At 45.8% G+C, this 21,205-nt stretch overlaps 1 protein-coding gene and 1 long non-coding RNA gene across 5 annotated transcripts in view; one reads left to right on the forward strand and one right to left on the reverse strand.

Annotated features, from left to right (window-relative positions):
* Positions 1 to 1,773: 1,773 nt before the first annotated feature.
* Positions 1,774 to 12,272, reverse strand: LOC140903238 (uncharacterized). 2 transcript variants are annotated; one of them, XR_012156194.1, is made up of 4 exons: positions 11,637 to 12,272; positions 7,154 to 7,321; positions 3,821 to 4,911; positions 1,774 to 3,138 (listed from the first exon to the last, which is right to left on the reverse strand). It is a non-coding gene; the product is annotated as an uncharacterized lncRNA (long non-coding RNA). The 2 variants fall into 2 exon arrangements; XR_012156193.1 differs by lacking the exon at positions 1,774 to 3,138 and having other exon boundaries at positions 3,173 to 4,911.
* A 129-nt stretch (positions 12,273 to 12,401) lies between these two features.
* Positions 12,402 to 21,205, forward strand: part of PIAS4 (protein inhibitor of activated STAT 4) — a 36,253-nt gene continuing 27,449 nt past the window's right edge. For all 3 annotated transcript variants that reach the window (XR_012156192.1, XR_012156191.1, XM_073324199.1), the window contains exons 1-2: positions 12,402 to 12,485; positions 16,883 to 17,312. Coding sequence is in view for 1 of the 3 variants with exons in the window: in XM_073324199.1 (XP_073180300.1) it covers positions 12,402 to 12,485; positions 16,883 to 17,312 (514 nt within the window). In the remaining 2 variants the exon portion in view is untranslated. The remainder of the gene's footprint in view (positions 12,486 to 16,882; positions 17,313 to 21,205) is intronic.

The following is a 21,205-nucleotide window of genomic DNA, read 5'->3' on the forward strand; positions in this document are numbered from 1 at the left end:
GGTGTGAAAAAACACCCCCTTGAGCGCAGCAAGTTGCAGTGCTGTAAAGCGCCAGTGTAAACTGCTGGGAGCTCCCAGCGCTGGTAGCTATGCCCCTCATGGAGGTGGGTTTTTTAGAGCACTGAGCCGCGACCACACAAGGCACATTAAAGCATTAAACATTAAAGTTGTAGAGCTGTCTATGTATCTTGATTCCTACAAAGTACATAACTAAAATGTATGTGTTAAATAAAACAACATAATAAGGAATAAGCAGATTAAAATATCTGCTTTTGCATTCTTTGGGCAGTTCACTTCCTTTCATTAAAAGTGTAGGTAGTAATACCTTCCTTTCCCTAAAGGAAACTGGGATTCTCTGCTCAGTTTCATCAATTTTACAATGGTACCATTGACTTGAGTTACCTCAGCACAAAGCAGATGAGAATCAGGGTCTCTGAATTAATTTGCAAAGTGCACTGCAGTCTGAGATGATTCATAACAGCTCCAGACTATAGACTGTATACATTATGTCTTGCTTTGGCCCTGATCCTGCAATGAGCTCTGCATGGGCAGAGTCCATGTGGAGCCCTGATTAAGACACAAGGTCTCTGCAGAAGCACAGGCTTGCACCTGTGCTTTGCTCATTGCAGGCTCTCTAGTCTTGTTCTTAAAAGCAAGATGCAAATAAGGGTGTTTTTAAAAAAGCGCCACCGTTTCTTGAAGCACTAACCTTTGGCTCACTGTGTTAACGTTTGGTCAGCTGGAAACCCAGGCCTGATCTTGCAATTCCCTAGGCAAGCCAGTAATCCTGTGAGGTGTCCCATTGAAGCCTAAGGAAACAGCTGCGAGAGGGAAGGTTTCCCAGATTGGGCCCCAGCTTGGTCCAGTCCTCCGCTGTAAATCAAAGGAAAAGCCTTTAATTTATCACCCTAAATGTACACCTAAAGAGTTCGTGAAAAGACAGCACTGCCGATTGCTCGGGGTTGCTTTTATTTTGTGGACTGAGTCTTAGAACCCTTATTCTCCTTGAAACCATTGCCCCCTACAGTGCTGCTGTCAGAGCTTTCAAAATGCAGCTGCTGCCAGATGCTTACAATTCAACAGAAGCTGGAATAATTTAGCACTTTGGGTTCCCGGCTGATATTAACCTCCCTTGGTTTTTTTGGCCTCTGTGTTTTGTTTTTTGTATCTTTACTGCTGCATTAGCTCCATTATTTCTGTGCTTATAAACAAAATACCAAGGGGGTGGGAGCAGGGGGGAGGGCCTCAGAGGCCTGCATTAAATATTGAAGGAGGGGGTGGGGAAGGGAGATGAAAACCTCTGCAGGGAGCCTGTGCTGCGCATGTACTTTCTGCAAGAGAAAGAGGCAGCAGCTACACCTACAGCACGGGAGGTTCCACTGCAAGCCAAGAGCTCCCAGGGGTGCTGCTTTAGCTGGCTCCTGTGTTTTGCTGGCCTGCCAAGAGGGGAGAGCAGGGCTGTTCTGCAGCCCTGCATAAATCAGGTGCTAAAGAGAATTATTTTTAGAGCCTTCACTGAAACCTGGCTCTTGGGTGCCTGTGTATATTGCTCTGTCGTGCGCTTCAATTCTCGCAGGCATCACCTTCGCGAAGATCTTCGTAGGGGGGGAGATTTCTGCCTGCGCCCAGCAGCGAGGGAGGCTTTTAAAATGTCTCCTTGAAATCCACACTGCAGAACTCCTCCCGCTTCGGCAGAATGGTCAGCTCATTGCAGGTGGAGGAATGGGTGGCCCATATCTGTCTAGTTGGGCTCATCGCTGTGGTACCTGAGCATCGATAAAATGAAACGTAGCATCTAATGATCTCCATATTGCCATGGTTTTACTCGGCTCCTTTAAGTGATCTGGCTTTTTCTCCAGAAGAGCCAGTGCTGGCCTATCTATTCCTTACTAGCATAGATTAGAGGATTGTGTAAACAAATGCATCTTGCACTGGGCCCTGAAGGATGCAAGCTCATCCTGCTTCCTGGCAGGGCGGGGTCCTGGCTCTGTTCCCTCCACAGACTTGATATGAACTGCAGAAACATTAAAAAGGCAGGCTCCCCTTAAAGTGCATTCACTGCTGACAGAGGCAGGAGCTGCAGGGGGGACGGCTCTCACAACAACAGTGAAATGGCATGAAGACACAGAGAGGAGGTGGTTGCTAGGTGAAAGGAGGAGCTGAAAGAGGGGTAGAGCGAGGCCAGACCAGTGAAGCTGGCTGGATCAAATCAGGATCCTAAATTGCACGGGGGAGTGGAGTGTTTGAGGGTGGGGCAGCATAGTCCATCACTGAGCTGAGCCACCTGCTTGATTCAGGCTGTGTGGTAACTTTTTTGCATTCAGGACGCATCCCTTTAAAAGATCCACAGCAACACTGCACAAAGCCCAATTGTATCAGGGGATGGTCTGGGGATTCACACCCTCCAGGTGAGAAATTCACTCCTAATCCAGAACCTTTCAGAAGTTGCACCTTGCTCAGTATTTAACCATTCTGCAATTAGCTTACTCTGGATGTTTTGTTTTCTGTTAAAATGCATGTAAAAAACAAAGTATGACTCAGAAAATACATCCTTATGGCCCCTAAGGCCTGGTCTGTACTTAAAAGTTAGGTACTCAGGGATGTGAAAAATTAAGACAACCTATCCCCAAGTGTAGACATGGCTAGGCTGATGATAGCGTTGTCTACAATACGACATGTAGACATGGCCTAAATATCAGCTATCTACCCTGCTCCATCTCATACTTTACTCTGCCCCATGAACAGCTTCCCTCACAGGATCTCAGAGTGCTTCAAAAACCTCTTCAGATTCATATCTCACATGGGGATAAGTCAGGAGTAACTTCACTGAAGGCAGTGGAGTTACAGCCGTGTCGACCTGGTCCGAGAGGAAAATCAGTCATGTTGATTCATGAAGATTCCCCCAGCCCCTGTGTGGTAGGGAAGTCGCCTTGTCCCAATTTCACAGATGGGGAAACTGAGGCAGAGAGCGATTAAGTAACTTGCCCAGGGTCACACAGTGAGAATCCAGGCGGCCCGACTCTTTCTTTCTCCTTCTTTAGAGGATAGATATATTCCCTCTCTTTTATTTATTTTCAATCAGGATAAACAGCATTATGGGATACGAACTGTATTTCTTTTTTTTCAAACTTCAATAAACTACAATAATAAAAGTTAGAGCACAACAAAGTCACTTTGTTTCATAACTACCGTGCCAGTCAGCAGTCTCCTGCTGAATTCCTCACACCTCCTCCCCCAGCTTACTTAAGAATGATCACAGACAGCGGTTGGCAGCATGTATGGGTGAGAAAGGGCCAAATTCACTCCTAGTGTAACTCTGGTGGCTTCAGGGGCGTTACATCAGGGATTGCTTTGCCCCACTGAGTCTGTCTGGGGGTGTACTTTCTCCCTGTGACATGAGGTGCTATCAGCTGTTGCAGTTGCTACGGTAACTGTTTGCATTTTTAGCACAAACCCTGGATTTTGCCAGAATTTAAGTTGGGCACCATTGGCCAGATTAACACACCGGCCTGTCAGGGAAATTGTCTTCAGTGAATATTTGTCGCTGTTGTCAATGTGCGAAAGTCTCTTGGAAATTTCTCTCTTCCCCACCAGCACTGGTTACATGCACTCCCTTTGCATGTCTGGGAGCTTATTCTCCTCTTGGTGTGTCTACACTGCAGCTAGGAGGTGTAATTCCTGGGTAGATATAGGCCTAGGCTATGCTAAAAATTTTGGTTACGTTGCTCAGAGGCATGAAAAGTCTACACCCCTGAATGGCATAGTTAAGCTGACCTCTTCCCCCATGTAGACAGCCCAAGGTCAAGGGAAGAATTCCTACCTTGATGGGAGAGCAGCACCAGCCGCCTGAGTACGCCCCCATCCAAGATCCTAGGTGCACACTCAGGCCACTAGTTTTGAAGTCAATGGCAGTGTTGATTGCATGAGGACTGAAGAATTGGGCTTCTATAGGCAAATCCCGTCCCCGTGGCCCCTCTCCCTGGAAGCACATTCCCACCGTGCCCGGAGCCAGGCTGCCTGGAAGTACATAAGGCACATAACCCCTGCGTGCCGCAGAGCTCAGCTCCGCGGTGGGCTCCTTGTGCAGCAGGTGGAAGGGGAGGAGTGGTGCAGGGCAGGTGGACCAGTGACTATTCCTGTAGGTGGCACATCAGCTACCTTGGCTTTGCAGTCCCAAGCTGCAGGGGCCGCTGCGGAGTGGCTCCACAGCCTGGGCTGTTGGTGGGGATTCTTCTGTGTGCTCCCCACGGTGACCCCAGTTATTCAGGCGGTGTGCTGAGTTCCAGGATTTGCCACTTCCTGAGTCACCAACGCTGCAGACTTTATTTGGGGAGAGCTCACTCTGGAATTTCCCATGGTCATTTACTGAGGCCAGGTCTACACGGCTCACAGTTATACTGACCTAACTCCCCCTGTGTAGACAGGACTAGGTCAATGGGAGAGCTTCTCCCGCCAACCTAGCTACCGCCTCTGGGAGGTGGATTAACTACACCAACGGGAGAACACTCCTGTCGTGTAGGGGTGTCTTCACTTAGCAGCTGCGCTGATGCTGAGCTTTATGTGTAAACCTGCCCTGAGTCCAGAAGCTATTAGCATTAAATGGACTCTACTAGATTGAGACCCCAAATGTACAGCTGGAACAAAAGTGGCAGAGGGTATAAGCCCTAAAGGGAACAGAAATATTTCCAGGCTGTTTGCAAGCCAGACTTTGCAGCCTGATGCTAACGCATAAGAGGTGGAAAATGAAAAGGTTAGAGGAGAGTGGCACTTATCACTCTGTCATCAGTTTCCCATCCACGAAAGGCTCTCGAGCCAGCTTCTCAAGTACTCAGCAGGACCCGACCTGTGTTTGAAAAATCTGGCCACTTCTTTTGGTGTGTAAATGGTAGCTGAGCGCCTCTGAAAATCTGTCTGATGCAAACAGGGAAGGTAAATGGTGAAGAGTTAATGAGAGGTTTAAAACCCTTTGTGTTTCCATAATATAAGGCAATAGTTGTCGCACTGCTAAACAATAATAGAATACCATTTATTTAAATAGTTTGGGATATTTTCTACATATTCAAATATATTGATGTAAATTAAAACACGGAATGCAAAGTGTACAGTGCTCGCTTTATATTATTATTTTTTATTACGAATATTTGCACTGTAAAAAACAAAATAAATAGTATTTTTCAATTAACCCTAATACAAGTACTGTAGTGCAATCTCTTTATCATGAAAGTTGAAATTACAAATGTAGAATTATGTACAAATAAAGAACTGCACTCAAAAGTAAAACAATGTAAAACTTTGGAGCCTACAAGGCCACTCAGTCCTACTTCTTGTTCAGCCAATCGCTCAAACAAGTTTGTTTACATTTGCAGGAGATAATGCTGCCTGCTTCTTGTTTACAATGTTACCTGCAAGAACAGGCATTCGCATGACACTGTTGTAGCCAGCGTCGCAAGATATTTATGTGCCAGATGCACTAAAGATTAATATGTCCTTTCATGCTCCAACCACCATTCCAGAAGACATGCGTCCATGCTGGTGACGGGTTTCGATAATGATCCAAAGTGGTGCAGACTGATGCATGTTCATTTTCATTATCTAAGTCAGATGCCACTAGCAGAAGGTTGATTTTTTTTTTTTGGGGTGTGGTTTAGGTTCTGTAGCTTCCGCATCAGAGTGTTGCTCTTTTAACTCTTCTGAAAGCATGTTCCACATCTCCTCCCTCTCAGATTTTGGAAAGCACTTCAGATTCTTAAACCTTGGGTTGAGTGCTGTAGCTATCTTTAGAAATCTCACATTGATATCTTCTTTGTGTTTTGTCAAATCTGCAGTGAAACTGTTCTTAAAATGAGCAGTGTGTGATAGGTCATTATCCGAGACTGCTATAACACAAAATATATGGCAGAACATGGGTAAAACAGAGCACGAGACATGCAATTCTCCCCAAGGAGTTCAGTCACAAATGTAATTAATGCATTTTTTTTAACGAGCATCATCAGCATGGAAGCATGTCCTCTGGAATGGTGGCTGAAGCATGAAGGGGCATACAAATGTTTAGCATATCTGTCACGTAAATACTTGGCAACACTGGCTACAACAGTGCCATGCGAATGCCTCTTCTCACTTTCAGGTGACATTGTAAATAATAAGTGGGCAGCAATATCTCCCGTAAATGTAAACAAACTTGTTTGTCTGAGTGATTGGCTGAACAAGACATAGGACTGAGTGGACTTGTAGGCTCTGAAGTTTTATATTGTTTTGTTTTGAGTGCAGTTATGTAACAAACAAAAAATTTACTTTTATAAGTTGCACTTTCTCAATAAAGAGATTGCACTGCAGTACATGTAGGAGGTGAATTGAAAAATACTATTTCTTTTGTTCATCATTTTTACAGTGCAAATATTTGTAATCAAAAATAATAATATAAAGTGAGCCCTGTACACTTTGTATTCTGTGTTGTAATTGAAATTAATATATTTGAAAATGTAGAAAAACAGCCACAAATATTTAATAAATTTCAATTGGTATTCTATTGTTTAACCATGTGATTAAAAGTGTGATTAATCAGAATTAATTTTTTTGAGTTAACCGCTTGAGTTAACTGCGATTAATCGACAGCCCTAATATATCTATATCTATCTATATCGGTATATGAGTTTTTTGAGCACCCCTTTCACCCTAAATGTCTCAGGCTTTACAGAGCCAGGGCAACGCTCACAGATAGCTAAGGAAGTTACCTACACCGAAAAGTTTGGGAAGGGGCTTCCCTTTGCCCAGGTCTCTCAACCAAATCAACCAAGGAGTGGCTTTGCACAGCTCATATGCTCAGACAGGTTCCTGAAGCGGCCCAACAAGGAACTGACACCTTAGGGCATGTCTACACTGCACATTAAGGTGGGATTGCGGCACAGGGAGGCACTAGCTTTAATTCAGCGCACGCAGGTAAGAATAGTAGCGACGACAAGGCAGCAAGGTTCCGTATGGGCTCTGGCTACCTCTGTCCAGCCCACTGGGGATGTACGTGGGTTGTGCTAGCCTGTCCCAGGGTCCATGCCACCACGTCTTCATCGCTAATGGTAGCTGCGCTGGCTAAATTCAAGCTGGCATGGCTGTGCCTACCTGCACTACAGTTGCACTGTAATTTGTGGTGTTGACGTACCCCTAGTGCAGGGCGAGCCCAGAGTCCTCCAAACACATGCGTCTTGTAGTGTCCAGAAGGATGACCGTTCACCACAACTGGGGCTAGCCCTGCCCCCCTGGATTCCCAACAATCCCTGAGCGCCGAGGGGTTTTCCTGGGGGAGTGGCTCCCTGCAGCTGTGGTTCTTCTTCAGGGAGAAAAAGCGAGTGAAAGAGTTAACCTCCTCCCTGCCATCCGCTAAGCAGGGTGTATATGCCCCATCACTGTGCTAGAAGATCCCTTTCCTGGTAACTACAGGCTTCTTCACCCTCCCCACAGAGCAGATCTAATTGTCAAAGTGCTTTCAATGGTGGTAGCAGCCAGAGGGCCCATGTTGTGTTGCCATCAATGGAGCTGAGCTGGAGCACTAGCTGGAGAAGAGGGACAGGCAGGGACTTCAGCTGAGCTGCACCCTTTTACGTCGGGTCTGTATTGAGCTCACACCTTTAATAAAGCACCCTGACGCCTGCTGCAGTTTGGATGAGGGACTGGCCTGCCTGGTGTTAGGATAAATCTTCCCAACCAGGCTATGAAGACAACAGCTTGTTGACTTGAACAAAGACTAGACTTTACCCCCTCATCAAAGTGAACTGGCTGGTGAAGAAAGGGATCACTGCTCAGCAAGGGTAATGGGCTGCTGGAGAGAGTTTTTGCCAAGGTTGGGTAATAAACTGCAGGGAGCAGATCCCTGACACCAGCTGAGACTTGGCTGCCATAAACATATAGAGTTAAAATGACCAGGGTGATCAATCCTTGTGCTTCAGGACATAAACTGATTAACAACTAGGGTCAGGAGGGAATCCATCCATGTTACAGAATATGATTGGCCAGGTGCATCTTGTAATATGCTCTGTATAAACTGGCCCTGCACAGTCCATCATTCAAGTCATATTCAACTGGTGAGCAAAAAAGGCCTAGGCCCTGATCCTCAAATGTATTTAGGTGCCTAACTTCCAATGTCAAGTTAGGCATCTAAATGCCTTTGCGAATCTGGACTTTAGGTCCTGATTCTTCTCTGAATCAGGAGTAACTCCACTCAAGTCGATGGAGTTAGGGCTTTTCTACAGTTAAAATGCTACAGCTGTACCGCTCTCGTGAAGACACTACCTACACCGACGGGATGGTTTCCCGGTCAATGTAGGTGCTCCACCTCCCCAAGAGGCAGTAAGTAGGTTGACGGGAGAATTCACTCATTGACCTAGCACTGTCTACACCAAGGGTTAGATCGGTTTAACTGCGTCACTCAGGGGTGTGCATTTTTCACACCCCTGAGTGACGTAATTATCCCAACCTAATTTCCTAGTGTAGACCTCGCCTCACTCAGGTTTAAAGAACAGTGTAAGGGAAAGAAGACTCCCTTTCTTTTTTCAAGATGAAAAAAATATTTCCCCCCACTCTCCCATAACTCAAAACCAGCTGAAAAGATTTTCTTCAAATTTGCCTTTTAAAAAAAAATCAACTCTGGGCTGACCCTAAGCAAAGTTTCAACTCCAAAGACAACTTTTTTGGAAAGTTCTGATCGAGTGAAAACAGAAGGGGTAACAATAGAAATCCAGATGTTACATTAATGCAGAATCCTGCATTAATGCCCAGATCCTGCAAGTAGACCCACCTGAATAGACCCTTGCACCCATGTACAGCCTGCTGCATGTCCTTGGGAAAGTCTCTCCTCTCTGTGTGTCAATGTTCCCATCTGTAAAATGGGACTAAAGGATATTGACCTCCATTGTAAAGCACTGGGGGGGGGGCGCGGAATCCCAGAGACAATTGAGATTTACTGATGAAAAGAAGTATATAAAAACTGGGGATTATTTATTTATTGACGACATGGGGCTCCCCACAAGCAGGAGTTAGGCACCTGAGTACATTTAAAAACCCACTTGACGCCTCTCTGCATGTAATGTAGCCTTTCAAAGCCTGAACTGTGTTGCCTCATGGCTGACATACGGAAGTCAGACTCAGGAGACCTGGGTTCTATTCCTAACTCTATCACTACCCTGTTGGGTGACTTTTCAAATCACATCCCCACTCTGTGCATTATTTTCTCCACCTGTGAAATGGGGACACTGATACTGACCTCCTTTGCAAAGCACTTGAATCTCTTGTGGTAAGAAGGGCTGGCTAAGAACTCGGATGAGGACTGTTATTGACTTTCTATGAGATTTAGGCTCCTACACGCATCTGTGACTTTTGCAAACAGAATTGGGTGCTTTCGAACATTCGGCCTAGAATCTTTCACAGGCACAAACGGGAGTTAGGCACCCAACTCTCATTGCCTAAATGCCATCTGTAGCTGTGCAAATCTCCCTCATTGTCCCTAAAGGCTAAGATTTAAAGAAAAAAGAGCGAGAATAAGTTTAGGCCTTTCAAGCCCCAATCCTTCAAAGAGTTATGGACATGCTTATGTGTATGGTTAACTTTATATATTGTTAAAGTTATATATTAATATATTAAATATATGTTATATTGTTAAAGTTATATATTGTTAAAACCCACTGCAGGACTCCTCACAGTGCATAATGTTAACCATATTCATAAAGACTTTGCAGAAAATCTTGGCCAAGGAGCACTAGTGCCTTTTGTCTAGTTTGCGTGGTTGCCAACGCTTGCAGTTTTATTACCAGGTCTCATGATATTTGGTGACTTTTTTCAAAGCCCCAGCTCCTGGAAGCAAGTGATTCCATGAACATCTCAGGGTGTGTCTACACTGGAAACACTACCGCAGCAGAGCGTCCACGCTGCAGCTGTGCTGCAGTGTAGACACACACTACAGCTACAGAAGGGGTTCTTCCACTGAGGTAGTGAATCCACCTCTCCAAAAGGTGGTAGTTAGGTTGATAGAAGAATTCTTCCGTCAACCTAGCAGTGTCTACACCAAGTCTTAGGTTGGCTTTAATTACATTGCACAGGACATTAAATATTTCACAGCCCTGAACCATGCAGTTGAGCCAACCTAACTTTGTATTTTAGACCAGCCCTTAGCTCCCTTTTAAAAAAAAAAAAAAAAAAACGTTCCTAGCCCTTGTGGTTGTGAAAAAAGCCTAAAATCATGACCGGAGTAGAAAGGTTAGAAACCAGAAGAGAAATTAAAAGAACCCCAAATATATTATCTTTTGAAATCCCATGATTTTTAAGCCACTCTCGTGATATTTTGACTTATGATTGTTGAACACCTGGGGCTGGCACAACAAAGTTTGAATCAAATGCGGCCGGAACAAATATGCAAGTTTGAAAACTGCTCACTGTTCAGTAGACAGTTTCTTAAAGGGTGACTTGCAAAGGAAAACAAATTTGAGCTTGTGTCCTTTTATGTCTCTCTGTGATGGGTCAAGGAAGCCTGAAAGGGTTTATTTGTTTTGTAGAGTGGTTTTCTGGTTTCCCAGAGGTTTTTCTATTTTAATTTGCTTGGATGGGTATATGTGACTGGCGGGGAAGGCAATTTGTTTGTTTGTTTTCAAAAACAGGCCAGAAAGAACATTTCAGATGCACTCGAAAGGGATTTCTTAATCTGGCCACATATAATCCAGTTCTGCAGTAAAATTTAGCCTGATCTACACATAAAACGCAGCTATAGTGCTCAAAGGAATGAAAAATCCACACTCCTGAGTGCTGTAGCTATGTCAACCTAACCGCCGATCCAGACACAACTAGGTCGACGGAAGAATGGTTCTGTCAACCTAGCGACCATTGCTCGAGGAGGTGGATTACCTACATCAACAGGAAACCACTTTCTGTCACTGCAGTCTGCATTTACTAGCTATAGCGCTGGTAGCTGTGCCCCTGTCACGCCTGTAGGTATAGACATGGCCTTTCTCCAACCAAAGAGGATTAACAAATGTGGGAGTCGCCAAGTCCTACCCTAGTCACAGCAGTAAGGCATGTCCTCCGTTCCCCACCACCGCAATCTCCTTAATGAAATAGATTTACTCCCCACTGCCCCATTCCTCAGAACTGCTTGACTCTTCTTCACTGGGGCTGAGGTGGGTTCTGGCTCATGGAACTGGCTTGGGGACTCGGGCCTTGAGACCTAAATAGAATTAGCAGCAATGGTTTTTCCACACCCCAAACTCCCTAAGACTATTTCCTCCCCCGGAAATAGTCTTTGGTTTCACAGGCATTGTTCCATCCTGTAACAGGGTAGCGCTAGCCTGGGGGGGGGGTCCTTATAAAGTACATTCCATTACAGGCTGTGTATTATTATTGTTATACTATAACCCAGGGTTGTGACTTCAATCCTTGAGGGGGCCATTTAGGGATCTGGGGCAAAAATTGGGGATTGGCCCTGCTTTGAGCAGCGGGTTGGCCTAGATGACCTCCTGAGGTCCCTTCCAACCCTGAGATTCCATCATTCTATAACATATCCCCTAACAGTGGGTTGGATCAAACCCCTCTGATCCATGTGCAAAGGAGACGCTCCATGTACAAATATCCCTCTGCCCTGTAGGAGACGGGATATCAGCTACCTCTGTGGCACTTTCCCGTCCCTCCATCCAGACCCTGCAGGACTCACTGCACAAGTCTGGGGTCCACGCCGTGGTAGGAGCCGGAGGACACTGGATGGGTAGGTGTGGTGAAGTGGGTGAGCCTGCATGGAAGTTCCTCATCTTCCCACCAGCAGCCGGGAGTAAGGCAGCTCCAGGACTGTACAAGTCTAGCCAAGTCTGATTCCACGGGCAGGCTGATTCTCTGGTAACATGGCTCCCCCAGGAGCCACTCTGCCATGGAGCCGGCTTTGGGAGCACCGCAAGGACACGCAAGAGCTCCTTGAGGATGACCCTGGGTCATTTGCCATGTTGGAGGGATTATTCCCCCAGCCTTTTCGATGGGAAGGGGCAAACCGCGACCCAGGTGAAATCTCCCCCAAGGGAGATCTGGCCCCTCGTTCTAAACAACGGGCCTGATCCTGCCTCCATAGGTGCTGGAACTAGGGGGGCGGGGGGGCAGCACCGCCCGGCTTGAAGCGGTTCCCACCATGGCCTGGCCTCCCGGGGGGGCCCTGTGCTCGGGGGGGGGGGCTGGGAAGAGCGCTGAGGGGCAGCGCCCCGGGCCGGGCTTGGCGCGCCCCCCGGCCCTGTCGCTTTAAGCGCCCCGAGGCGGCCGGAACGGGGTCAGAGGCGGGGCGCGAGCGCGCGGCAGTGCGCTCGCGCCGGCTGGCGGAGGGAGGGGGAGAAGGGGGCGGAGCGCGATTTGATTGGTCCCCCGGTCCTCCCTCGCACCTCCCCACCTTGATGGGTCACGTGACTCGGCGGCGGCTCCCGGCGCGCCGGTGGACGCTGGAAGCCAAGATGGCGGCGGAGCTGGTGGAGGCGAAAGTGAGTGAGCGGCCTCCCCCCCCCCTCCCGGCGGGGGCGGTGGGGCCGCGGCGGGGGCACGGGGTTGGGGCGGCGGCGACAGGGCCGCGGGCGGCGGCCCCGTTACCCCCGGGCCACGAGGGCCCCAGGAACCTCCCTGCGGGAGCCGCCCCCAGCTCCTGCCTCCTCCGCCGGCCCCCCGCGGGGAACCGGCCCGGCCTGTTCGCCGCTCCCCCGCCAGGGCCCTCACCCGCTAGCTCCCTGGGGGCCTAGGCCTCGACCAGTCCCGCCTCTGCGGGTCTGAGCCCTCACTAGCCTCCTCGTCCCTCAGCGTAGCGCCGTCCCGTCCCGATCACCTTCCCCCCCCACGTCAGCGCCGTCCCGTCCCGATCACCTTCCCCCCCCCACGTCAGCGCCGTCCCGTCCCGATCACCTTCCCCCCCCCCACGTCAGCGCCGTCCCGTCCCGATCACCTTCCCCCCCCCCACGTCAGCGCCGTCCCAATCCTGGAGACACGCTTCCCTCCCCACCCCACCCCACCCCCGCATTGGTGCAGTCCCATCCCCGCCGCCCTGTCCCTGGACACCCCCAATCTCCTGGTGACAGTGCCGTCCTGCCTTCCCCCACCCCCAATAATCTTCCCTGGAGGCTTCTCCCTAATCCCCCTCCCTGGCATCAGTGCCATCCTGCCATTCTATAGCTGACTCCAGCATCAGCCCCTTCCTGACCCTGGAGACTCCACCCAAGCCCCGTGTCAGCCTGACCCTCACGACCCCAGAGAGCCCCCATCCCTCTGGTGTCCCCACCTTCCCCTCCAGTCTGGAGATCCCTCCCCAATCCCACCAGCATCAGTGCCTTCCTATTCCCGCCAACTCCAGAGTCCATTTGGCTCAGCTCCTTCTCATCCCCATGCTGATTCCTGAGATTTCCTCAGGTCCTTTTCATCACCCCCACCCCTGCTTCCCCTGCTTTCACTCTTTGTGACTGTTACTTAACACGTTCCCCACCTGCTGCTGTCTCAGCCTCTTCTCACCCCAACACTGAACCTGAAGATCCCTAGCTTACTCCCCCATTTCAGGGCATCATTTTTTATAACTGTCCTGAAAAAATCATTACAATAGGCATGCTGTTCCCTGCACACCTTGGCTTTCCTCCCCACCTGCTGCTTCATCTTCTCTCACTATTGCCTCCTCCATGGAGTCATTGCCTCAGGTCCCTCCTGCAGTTCTCCCATCCTCACTTCTACTCTTCTCATTTTCCCCTTCCTCTGTGACTCCCTCATGCCACCCCCTTTCCTGTTCCAATCTCAGCTCAGTGGGCTTCAGAGTGAAGAGTTTGCAAGTGCAGTTGGGGGGTGAGTGTGAAGTGATGACATATGGGTTTCCTCCACTGACATTTTAGGAAATAGTTTTGGGGTGAGTGAACTGTCCAGATGTCTCCAGTGGGTCAGATTGTTTGCAAACTTTAAACCCCCACCCCTCCATGAAAGCATAAATGGATTATTTTATTATCTAAATTGAAGGTATGAAGAGGCTTTCAGAGAAGAGAATATGGTGGTTTAAAAGTTCTGGAGAAAATATTGATATGTCTATAAATCTGCATAGACTGGAGGATTCTGTGATGTCTGATGTATTTGGAGATTGTCTAGTGATGTGCCGTTTTTTAAAAATATGTTAAGTTGTATTATACTTACAACATACCTTGTGCATAACGAGCCTCTTTGGGGAGAGGAAGACTTGCAGCACAGATTCCAAGCCTCTCTTTTTATTGAGTCCAGTTCTGCTATGTGATACTGCTCTCTGTATGAGTGGGGCTCTTCAGTTCCTGCCTGCCAATGAGTGGAATCACAGGTGTACTGTCTGTGAAGCAAAACTGTAATCTCTCAGTGCACACAACAGGGCTTTCATAATAAAGTTCCCATTCTTGCCAGATGCTGAACACCTCTGAGTGACTTCAGTGATGGTTGAGGATGCTCAGCATCTGGCAGGATTAGGCATTAAGTAATGGAATGACAGGGCAGACCCAGTGAATGCTGATGTAGGGCAGAAGTAAAATGTGGAGAACCCTGTTTTTAAATGTAGGCATAACACTGGCTGACCCTTTCTCCATATGTTAGCCCTTCCTCATTGATTATTGTGGGCAGAAGCCCACCACTCTTCTGAAAGGAAGCATCTTGAAGACTTCTGTGATCTGTTGCCTGTCTGTAGTGAGAATTCATTATCTTCCATGCTCCTTGAACACACAATTTCCTGTCTTTTGTTGCTGCCCAAAGCCTACATCTATATTCATTTTAAAATGAATAATCTCACTAGCTAATGAGAACTGCATATTCATACCACTCACTCAGAGTTAGAGGTGTGAGGTTCTAGACATATATTTCTCTGTGCCAAAATAGCCTGTTTTGCTTTTTATTGTTCAAATCTGATAACATCTCTAGACCTGAAATCTGGGTAAATGTAAACTGTAAAAATCAATTGAGTTAAGCGCTGGTTTATATGCCCAATACACCAAGAGAACAGGAAATGAGGAACAATGAGTACAGAGCTAACTCCCTTGTCTAGGGTGCTTATGCAGCCTGCTTTGCTGTAGTATTTAGGCACCACATGATCAGTAATGTATTTATTCTAACAATGCCCATGTGGGGTATGGACAAGTTCTATTCCCCCCATTTTACAAATGGATAAGTGATGCACAGAGACTGAATGACTTGCTCAGGGTCACACCAGAAGCATGTGGTGGAGTAGGGAATTGAATCTGGGTCTCCCAAGTCCTAGATTAGATCCCTAACCACTGAACATCTTTCCTTAGTTTGTCAAATCTCTATCTCTCAACCCCCCTCACTTTCTTTTTCTCACTGAAGAGATTCCAGAACACATCACACTACTAAATGTCTCCTTGCACCCCGATGCATTTGGGATGCATTCTAGGACAGCTTCAGTGAAATAGGAAGTCCAAGGGGATTTCACAGGAAAGGGGAACAATAAAATGTAAGAGGTTAACTCTTCCTGTGGCCTGGCCTACATTTAAAATTTAGGTTGACATAACTGTGGCACTCGGGTGAAAAACCAAAACCCATGAATGCCATACTTATGCCCACCTAACCCCCAGTGTAGACACCGCTAATTCCAGGGAAGAATGCTTCCATCAACCTAGCTACCATCGGTCAGGAATGTCGTGTTCCTGCAGTGATCAAAAACTCCTTCTGTCACTGTAGGCTGTCTCTACATTACAGGGTTATGCCAGCAGAGGTAGAGTGCCATAGCTATGCTTCTATAGCCCCCATAGTGTAGACGTGACCTTTGTTAAATTTCATGGCCCACAAACAGTGTTAATGAACATTTCTGGATTTAAATCAGTTGCCATTTTCCTTTAAAAGTTGGCTTGTCAGTTTTTTCAATGATCAGTAAGAATATTATTTTCAACCTATTTTGGTAAATTAATAATCTGATTTCTGTATGCCTTTTCCATATAATCAGAAAATAAATATGGAAAACACCTAGTGCGTGTCTGATTCCATTGCCTGCAGCTGGACATGTAGGAGTGTTTTCTGGAAAATTTCTCCTATATTTTTCACAAACCGGTGAGCAAGCTGCAAAAATAAATGCAAATGTTCAAACATATTTTCAGGGCTTGAAAAACACTTTCTTCACCCTGAGTGTATGTGAAGCTTTTTTTGGCAGTGAGGAAGGCCTTAACAATCCATCTCTGCAGAACAAGTGCATTAATTTTAATTATTATTCTCTCACTCTTATCCTTATGAAGACAATCTTCCCTGTGTAGATCAATTCTGTGTTGTCTTTGAGTCTACAGACAGCTCCAGTTCCCTCTGAGCTTCCCCAGGCAGAAGAAAAGTGAAGTTGACAAGACTGGTCAGTTTCAGTGTTGTTCAAAACCTTAGGATCAGCCTTGAAATAGGTAGTTTCATGGTGCTCCCTCAGAGCAGTAAAAGAAGCAGGCACTGGTCCTATTCACAGGAGAGCTGATTGAAGGAAGTGAGGTGTGAGCTGAAGTAGTTGTTAACCCCCAATACGCTTGCTTTTCCAACAACCTGATGCAAGATATTTAGTGTCCTTGTGATTGCCATTGTTTCCGGCTGTTACCATGAGATTACTTAGTATTTATCACAGATTTTTTTGTAGTAATTCAGTGACTAGCTTGTGTCACTGCTTTCCGATCTGTGTATACTGGCTGATGTTCAGTAGGTCTACTGTGTATTCCCATTGCACAAACAGGTGTCTAATACGTGGCACGTTAAATCAGTTGAAAAGCAGGTGATCTAAACAGAAGCGTTGGTGTCACTCTTGCAAGTGAATTTTAATCTTTTGAGTTCCAGGGTACAGGCTTTGGAGAGAATTGTCACTTGATCTATTTATAGCTTTAAGAATCTTTTATTTTAATTTTTTACCTTTATTTCCTAGAACATGGTGATGAGTTTCAGAGTCTCAGATCTTCAGATGTTACTGGGTTTTGTTGGCCGGAGTAAGAGTGGACTTAAACACGAGCTGGTCACTAGAGCATTGCAGCTGGTCCAGTTTGATTGTAGCCCTGAAGTTTTCAAGAAAATTAAAGAGCTCTATGAGACTCGCTATGCTAAGAAGAGCTCTGAACCAGGGCAGCCACAGCAGCACCGACCTCCAGAGGCACTCTCCATACATTCTTCCTATGACCGTGGGAGCACTGTTGCTAGGACTTCTCTTTCCACGCCTAACATTGACTATCCTGCACTCTATGGGAAATACCTTAACGGACTGGGGAGGTTGCCACCCAAAGTTGTAAAGCCTGAAGTGCGGCTGGTGAAACTTCCCTTCTATACCACCTTGGATGAACTGCTGAAGCCAACTGAGCTAGGTGAGTCTCTCTCATATATGCAGATACATTAGTAATGCCCAGGACTCCATCTGGGAAGGGACGGTGAAAAAGCATACAAGTTTTGAAATGATGGTAGCATTTCTGGTGAGCAGTGAGGCCACATAGTCGAGAGAAAAAGAAAACCAGTGGGTTCTCTTCTAGTTGGTGTGTATTTATTCAGAATATTCCTAGATTAATTTTTGTTGCTTTTTTTTTAAACCTTTCTTAAAGCAGGAGCTGCAGTCACTTTGATAAGTGACTTGAAAGTCTGTCTTGTTTTGCTGTAGCTTTTGTATCCTTCGCTGAAGGTGCTACCTTTTTAACATATTGCATCCTTGTGTACTGAATCATAATCTGTCCTTGCTCTAGCTAACGTAGCAGTATATTAGGAGAGCAGCTGTTTTCTCCGTCATTGTCACAACTCTGCTAAACTGGAACAGTGGCCCTTTCTATGCTGATACCAGTTCTATACTTAATCATGACAGACTTAAAGCTTCCCACAAATAAAGAAAGGGGACTTACTACTTTAATACGCACACACCCCTCTTTTTACTTTTATAAACCTGTCATGCAGTTCTTTATGCACCATACCTTGTGTTTTGAGGAGCAGCTAGAGGAGCTTGGAAGGTGAAAGGAGCAGCTCCTTCCACCTTGAAGCCATGATAACCAGAGTCTGGGTTAGCGTGGTTATGGTTCTAGGTAGTGACGAGCATTGCCATAACTGGCTGTAATGTGGTTTTTTGTGAATGGCGTAGGCAAAATGTGCCTTTTTGCTATGGCTCCCTTTGCTTTGTGACCCATCACACTACACCCATCTTCAATGGCCTGTAGAGTAAACATGGTAACCTCAGGCCTTGTTACAAAACGGACCTTGTTCTGAGCAAAATAAAGACTGAACTTGAGGATCTCCCATTGCTGGAAAGGCTTGATCCTAATGTGCACAGAGGTGAAAGAAGTGTTGATAAATGAAGGTAGTGCATCTTACCAAGATGCAGCTCGATGAACTGCTGCAGTGTCTGAACATGGACTGGACATTTGAAGGCATGTGGGAAGCAACCATTGCTGAATACCCTCACTAGGCAGAAGTGTGGATTTGTTTCTCTAATGTGGACATAAAAGGCGTTTTCTTTAACCATGTTACATGGCTCTGAGAAACCTGCCAGAACACAAATCAGATAATACTTAAACTGCTCTCTTTAATTTGAGAGAACATAAATTTTAGGAACAGGAAACAGCCATCTGGCCCTGTGTGCCTGCACTTTCATAATTTCTTAATCCCATCTTCCTGCTGTTTTCATCATAACCCTTCACTCCCTTCCGCCTTCACAAACTAGGCTGGGTATCCCTTGAGGTTATTTATATCCTCTGTTTCAGTTGCCTTCCTTGTTAACTTATTCCATATGTTTGTTACTACTTGTGGAGTTTCCCTGTTTACTCTTATTTTCCATATTTCTTAGCTTCTGGACTACTTACCAGTATAAAAAGAAAACTGTATTGACTATATTATACAGGCTTCAGATGTATGTGATTTGTCTGCATAAGAAGGCAGTACAGACGGTAAGGCTGTGATGACTTAAACAGAGTTTTAGAAATTGGTTAATTCAGTCTTGAACACTTCATGTGCCAGTCCACTGGAAACACAAATGCAATGTAATCTAATATTTTGAAGGGGGAGGAAAAAAGTTAATTTTTTTTTTCAGCTACAACCCCATCTCCTATTTATAGCTCCAAGAAAAAGGAGCGGAAGCATCTAGAGATGATAAATATATTTAGCCTGATTGCCAGAGGGTACTGAAGTTTGACAATACATAAAAGTTCTATGTCAGATCAGATCTTTAGTTTGGCTAGCTTGGCATCCTGCTCCATGTGAAAGCTAGCACCTCCCAGAAGTCCTCTTGTTCCCGGTGCATGTTTGACAAATGTTCTCTTTTGATGGGTGTAACTTGTGCTTTATCTGTGGGACTTGGTGTAGGGCAGCTCGGTGTGGAACAGGTGCTCTTTTAAATCCTGATTTATCTGCTTTATCACTCCGAATCCGCACTAAAATATAGATTATTTACATTTCTACTTCACCTTACCGACTCTGGAGGTCCGGCATTGGTGGTGGCAGGGAGTACAATTGCTGAGTATCATTAATGGGGAGCAAGCCCAGTGTATGATCCCAGTGTTTAGGCTTCAGCATGGCGGAATGTCTGCAATGTACTCTTTCATTTTGGTAACTGGAAATGAGACTAGTAGGCATCTCTACTGAGATCTGGTTCTGGACTCTTGCTCTCCTAGCATTAACATTAGCAGAGGTGATAGATATCTGAGTGGCTAACTTTTGTACTTGGCTCAGTAAGATTCCAGTTATCATAACCCAAGAACAATGCTCATGAGTGTGCTAGTGAACTATACTCACAAATACACGCTAATTGTTTGTGTTTTGAAAACTGGCATGTTGACAATTTAACTCCAAGAGTATTAAGTTAAGAATACCAATGCAAAGTTAAATGTCTATGGAGTTCTACTTGATGAGACCGAAAAAAGAATAAAGAAGAACAAAGGCTTATCAGTTACTTTGGTTTACTATCTCTTCTTAACTTTACACCTTTTGTTAAAGCAGTGCAACTTCTGTGTGTAGACTAATCCCAAGAGCTATTCTGTAGAAAATTCAGATGCTACTGGTGGTATCCCATAGAAATACCTGAAACAGATCTGAGATCAAAGACCTATTTCACATGCACATCATAATGTGGCCTGGGTAAATGTCCTGCTACAGAAGACATTTTAAGCATATGTACTGTGATGAGGGAAACCAGGGAACTGTAACTTGTGTATTAAAGAAGGATCTTTGTTAATCAAAAGCTAATATGTGCTGAGAAACAACAGAGGATTTCTTGCCTCCTTTAAATTATCACATTGAGATCAAAAGGTGGGCTATATTTAACTAGATTTCTACCATATGTATGCAGTGGTGTTGTAGGTGTGTGGGTCCCAGGGGATATTAGAGAGACAAGGTGCGTGAGTTAGTATCTTTTATTGGGCCAACTTCTGTTGGTTAGAGAGACCAAGCTTTTGAGCTGACACAGAGCTCTTTTGACCTGAAGAAGAGCTCTGTGTAAGCTCGTCTCTCACTAACAGAAGTTAAAAGATATTACATCACCCACCTTGTGTCTCTAGGCAGACATGCTTTTCTCTGCAGAAGAGTGTCAGATTACCATGCTTGCAGACAAAGATACAGCTTCAGGTGTTAGGGCGAGGAGACTTGAAGTGTTTTGTGAACCTGGTAACATTCCATATTTGGTAACTACATAAACACACGTTATACCAATTCAGTTTAGTAATGGATTTAATTAAATGATCACAACTTCCTTGTGTGGACACTTTTAAATTGGTTTTAAGATTGTCCACGCAGGGTAGTTGTGCTGGTTTAGTTGAATCGATACAGCTTGTGTGTGTAGACAAGGCTTAAAACTTAGTATTTGCTGACAGGATGTTTTTGTAGACTTTCCTAGCTGTACTCTGGCTGTCAGTAAATGCCTTGGTTTTTATCAAAGATGAACATGGTTTGGTAATAGCGAAATGTGGTGTGGTAGGGAATTTTGGCTGGTTCTCCTGAGGGGAGAGATGCTTGCTTATTGTGGATGCAGAGTGCTGTGGTCTTCACTTGGAGGCAGTGCCTGAGGGGGATCTGCTGGTATCATTGTGGGAACAGAGGGCTACATAATCTGTGTGTTCCAGCCACTGTCAGAGTAAACTGTATCTCAGTTTGCTTGATACCTTTTGATGGTATCTACTTGGCAATTTGTATACTGCTTTTTATCTAGCTATGAGTAATACAATTGCCAGAATATTTCCTCCCCTGTTGAAGATCATGCTCAGTTCCTGTGTATATTCAGTCTGCCTTGGGG

The sequence above is a fragment of the Lepidochelys kempii genome, chromosome 25 (genome assembly GCF_965140265.1).
Source record: "Lepidochelys kempii isolate rLepKem1 chromosome 25, rLepKem1.hap2, whole genome shotgun sequence".
NCBI classification, from domain to species: domain Eukaryota; kingdom Metazoa; phylum Chordata; order Testudines; family Cheloniidae; genus Lepidochelys; species Lepidochelys kempii.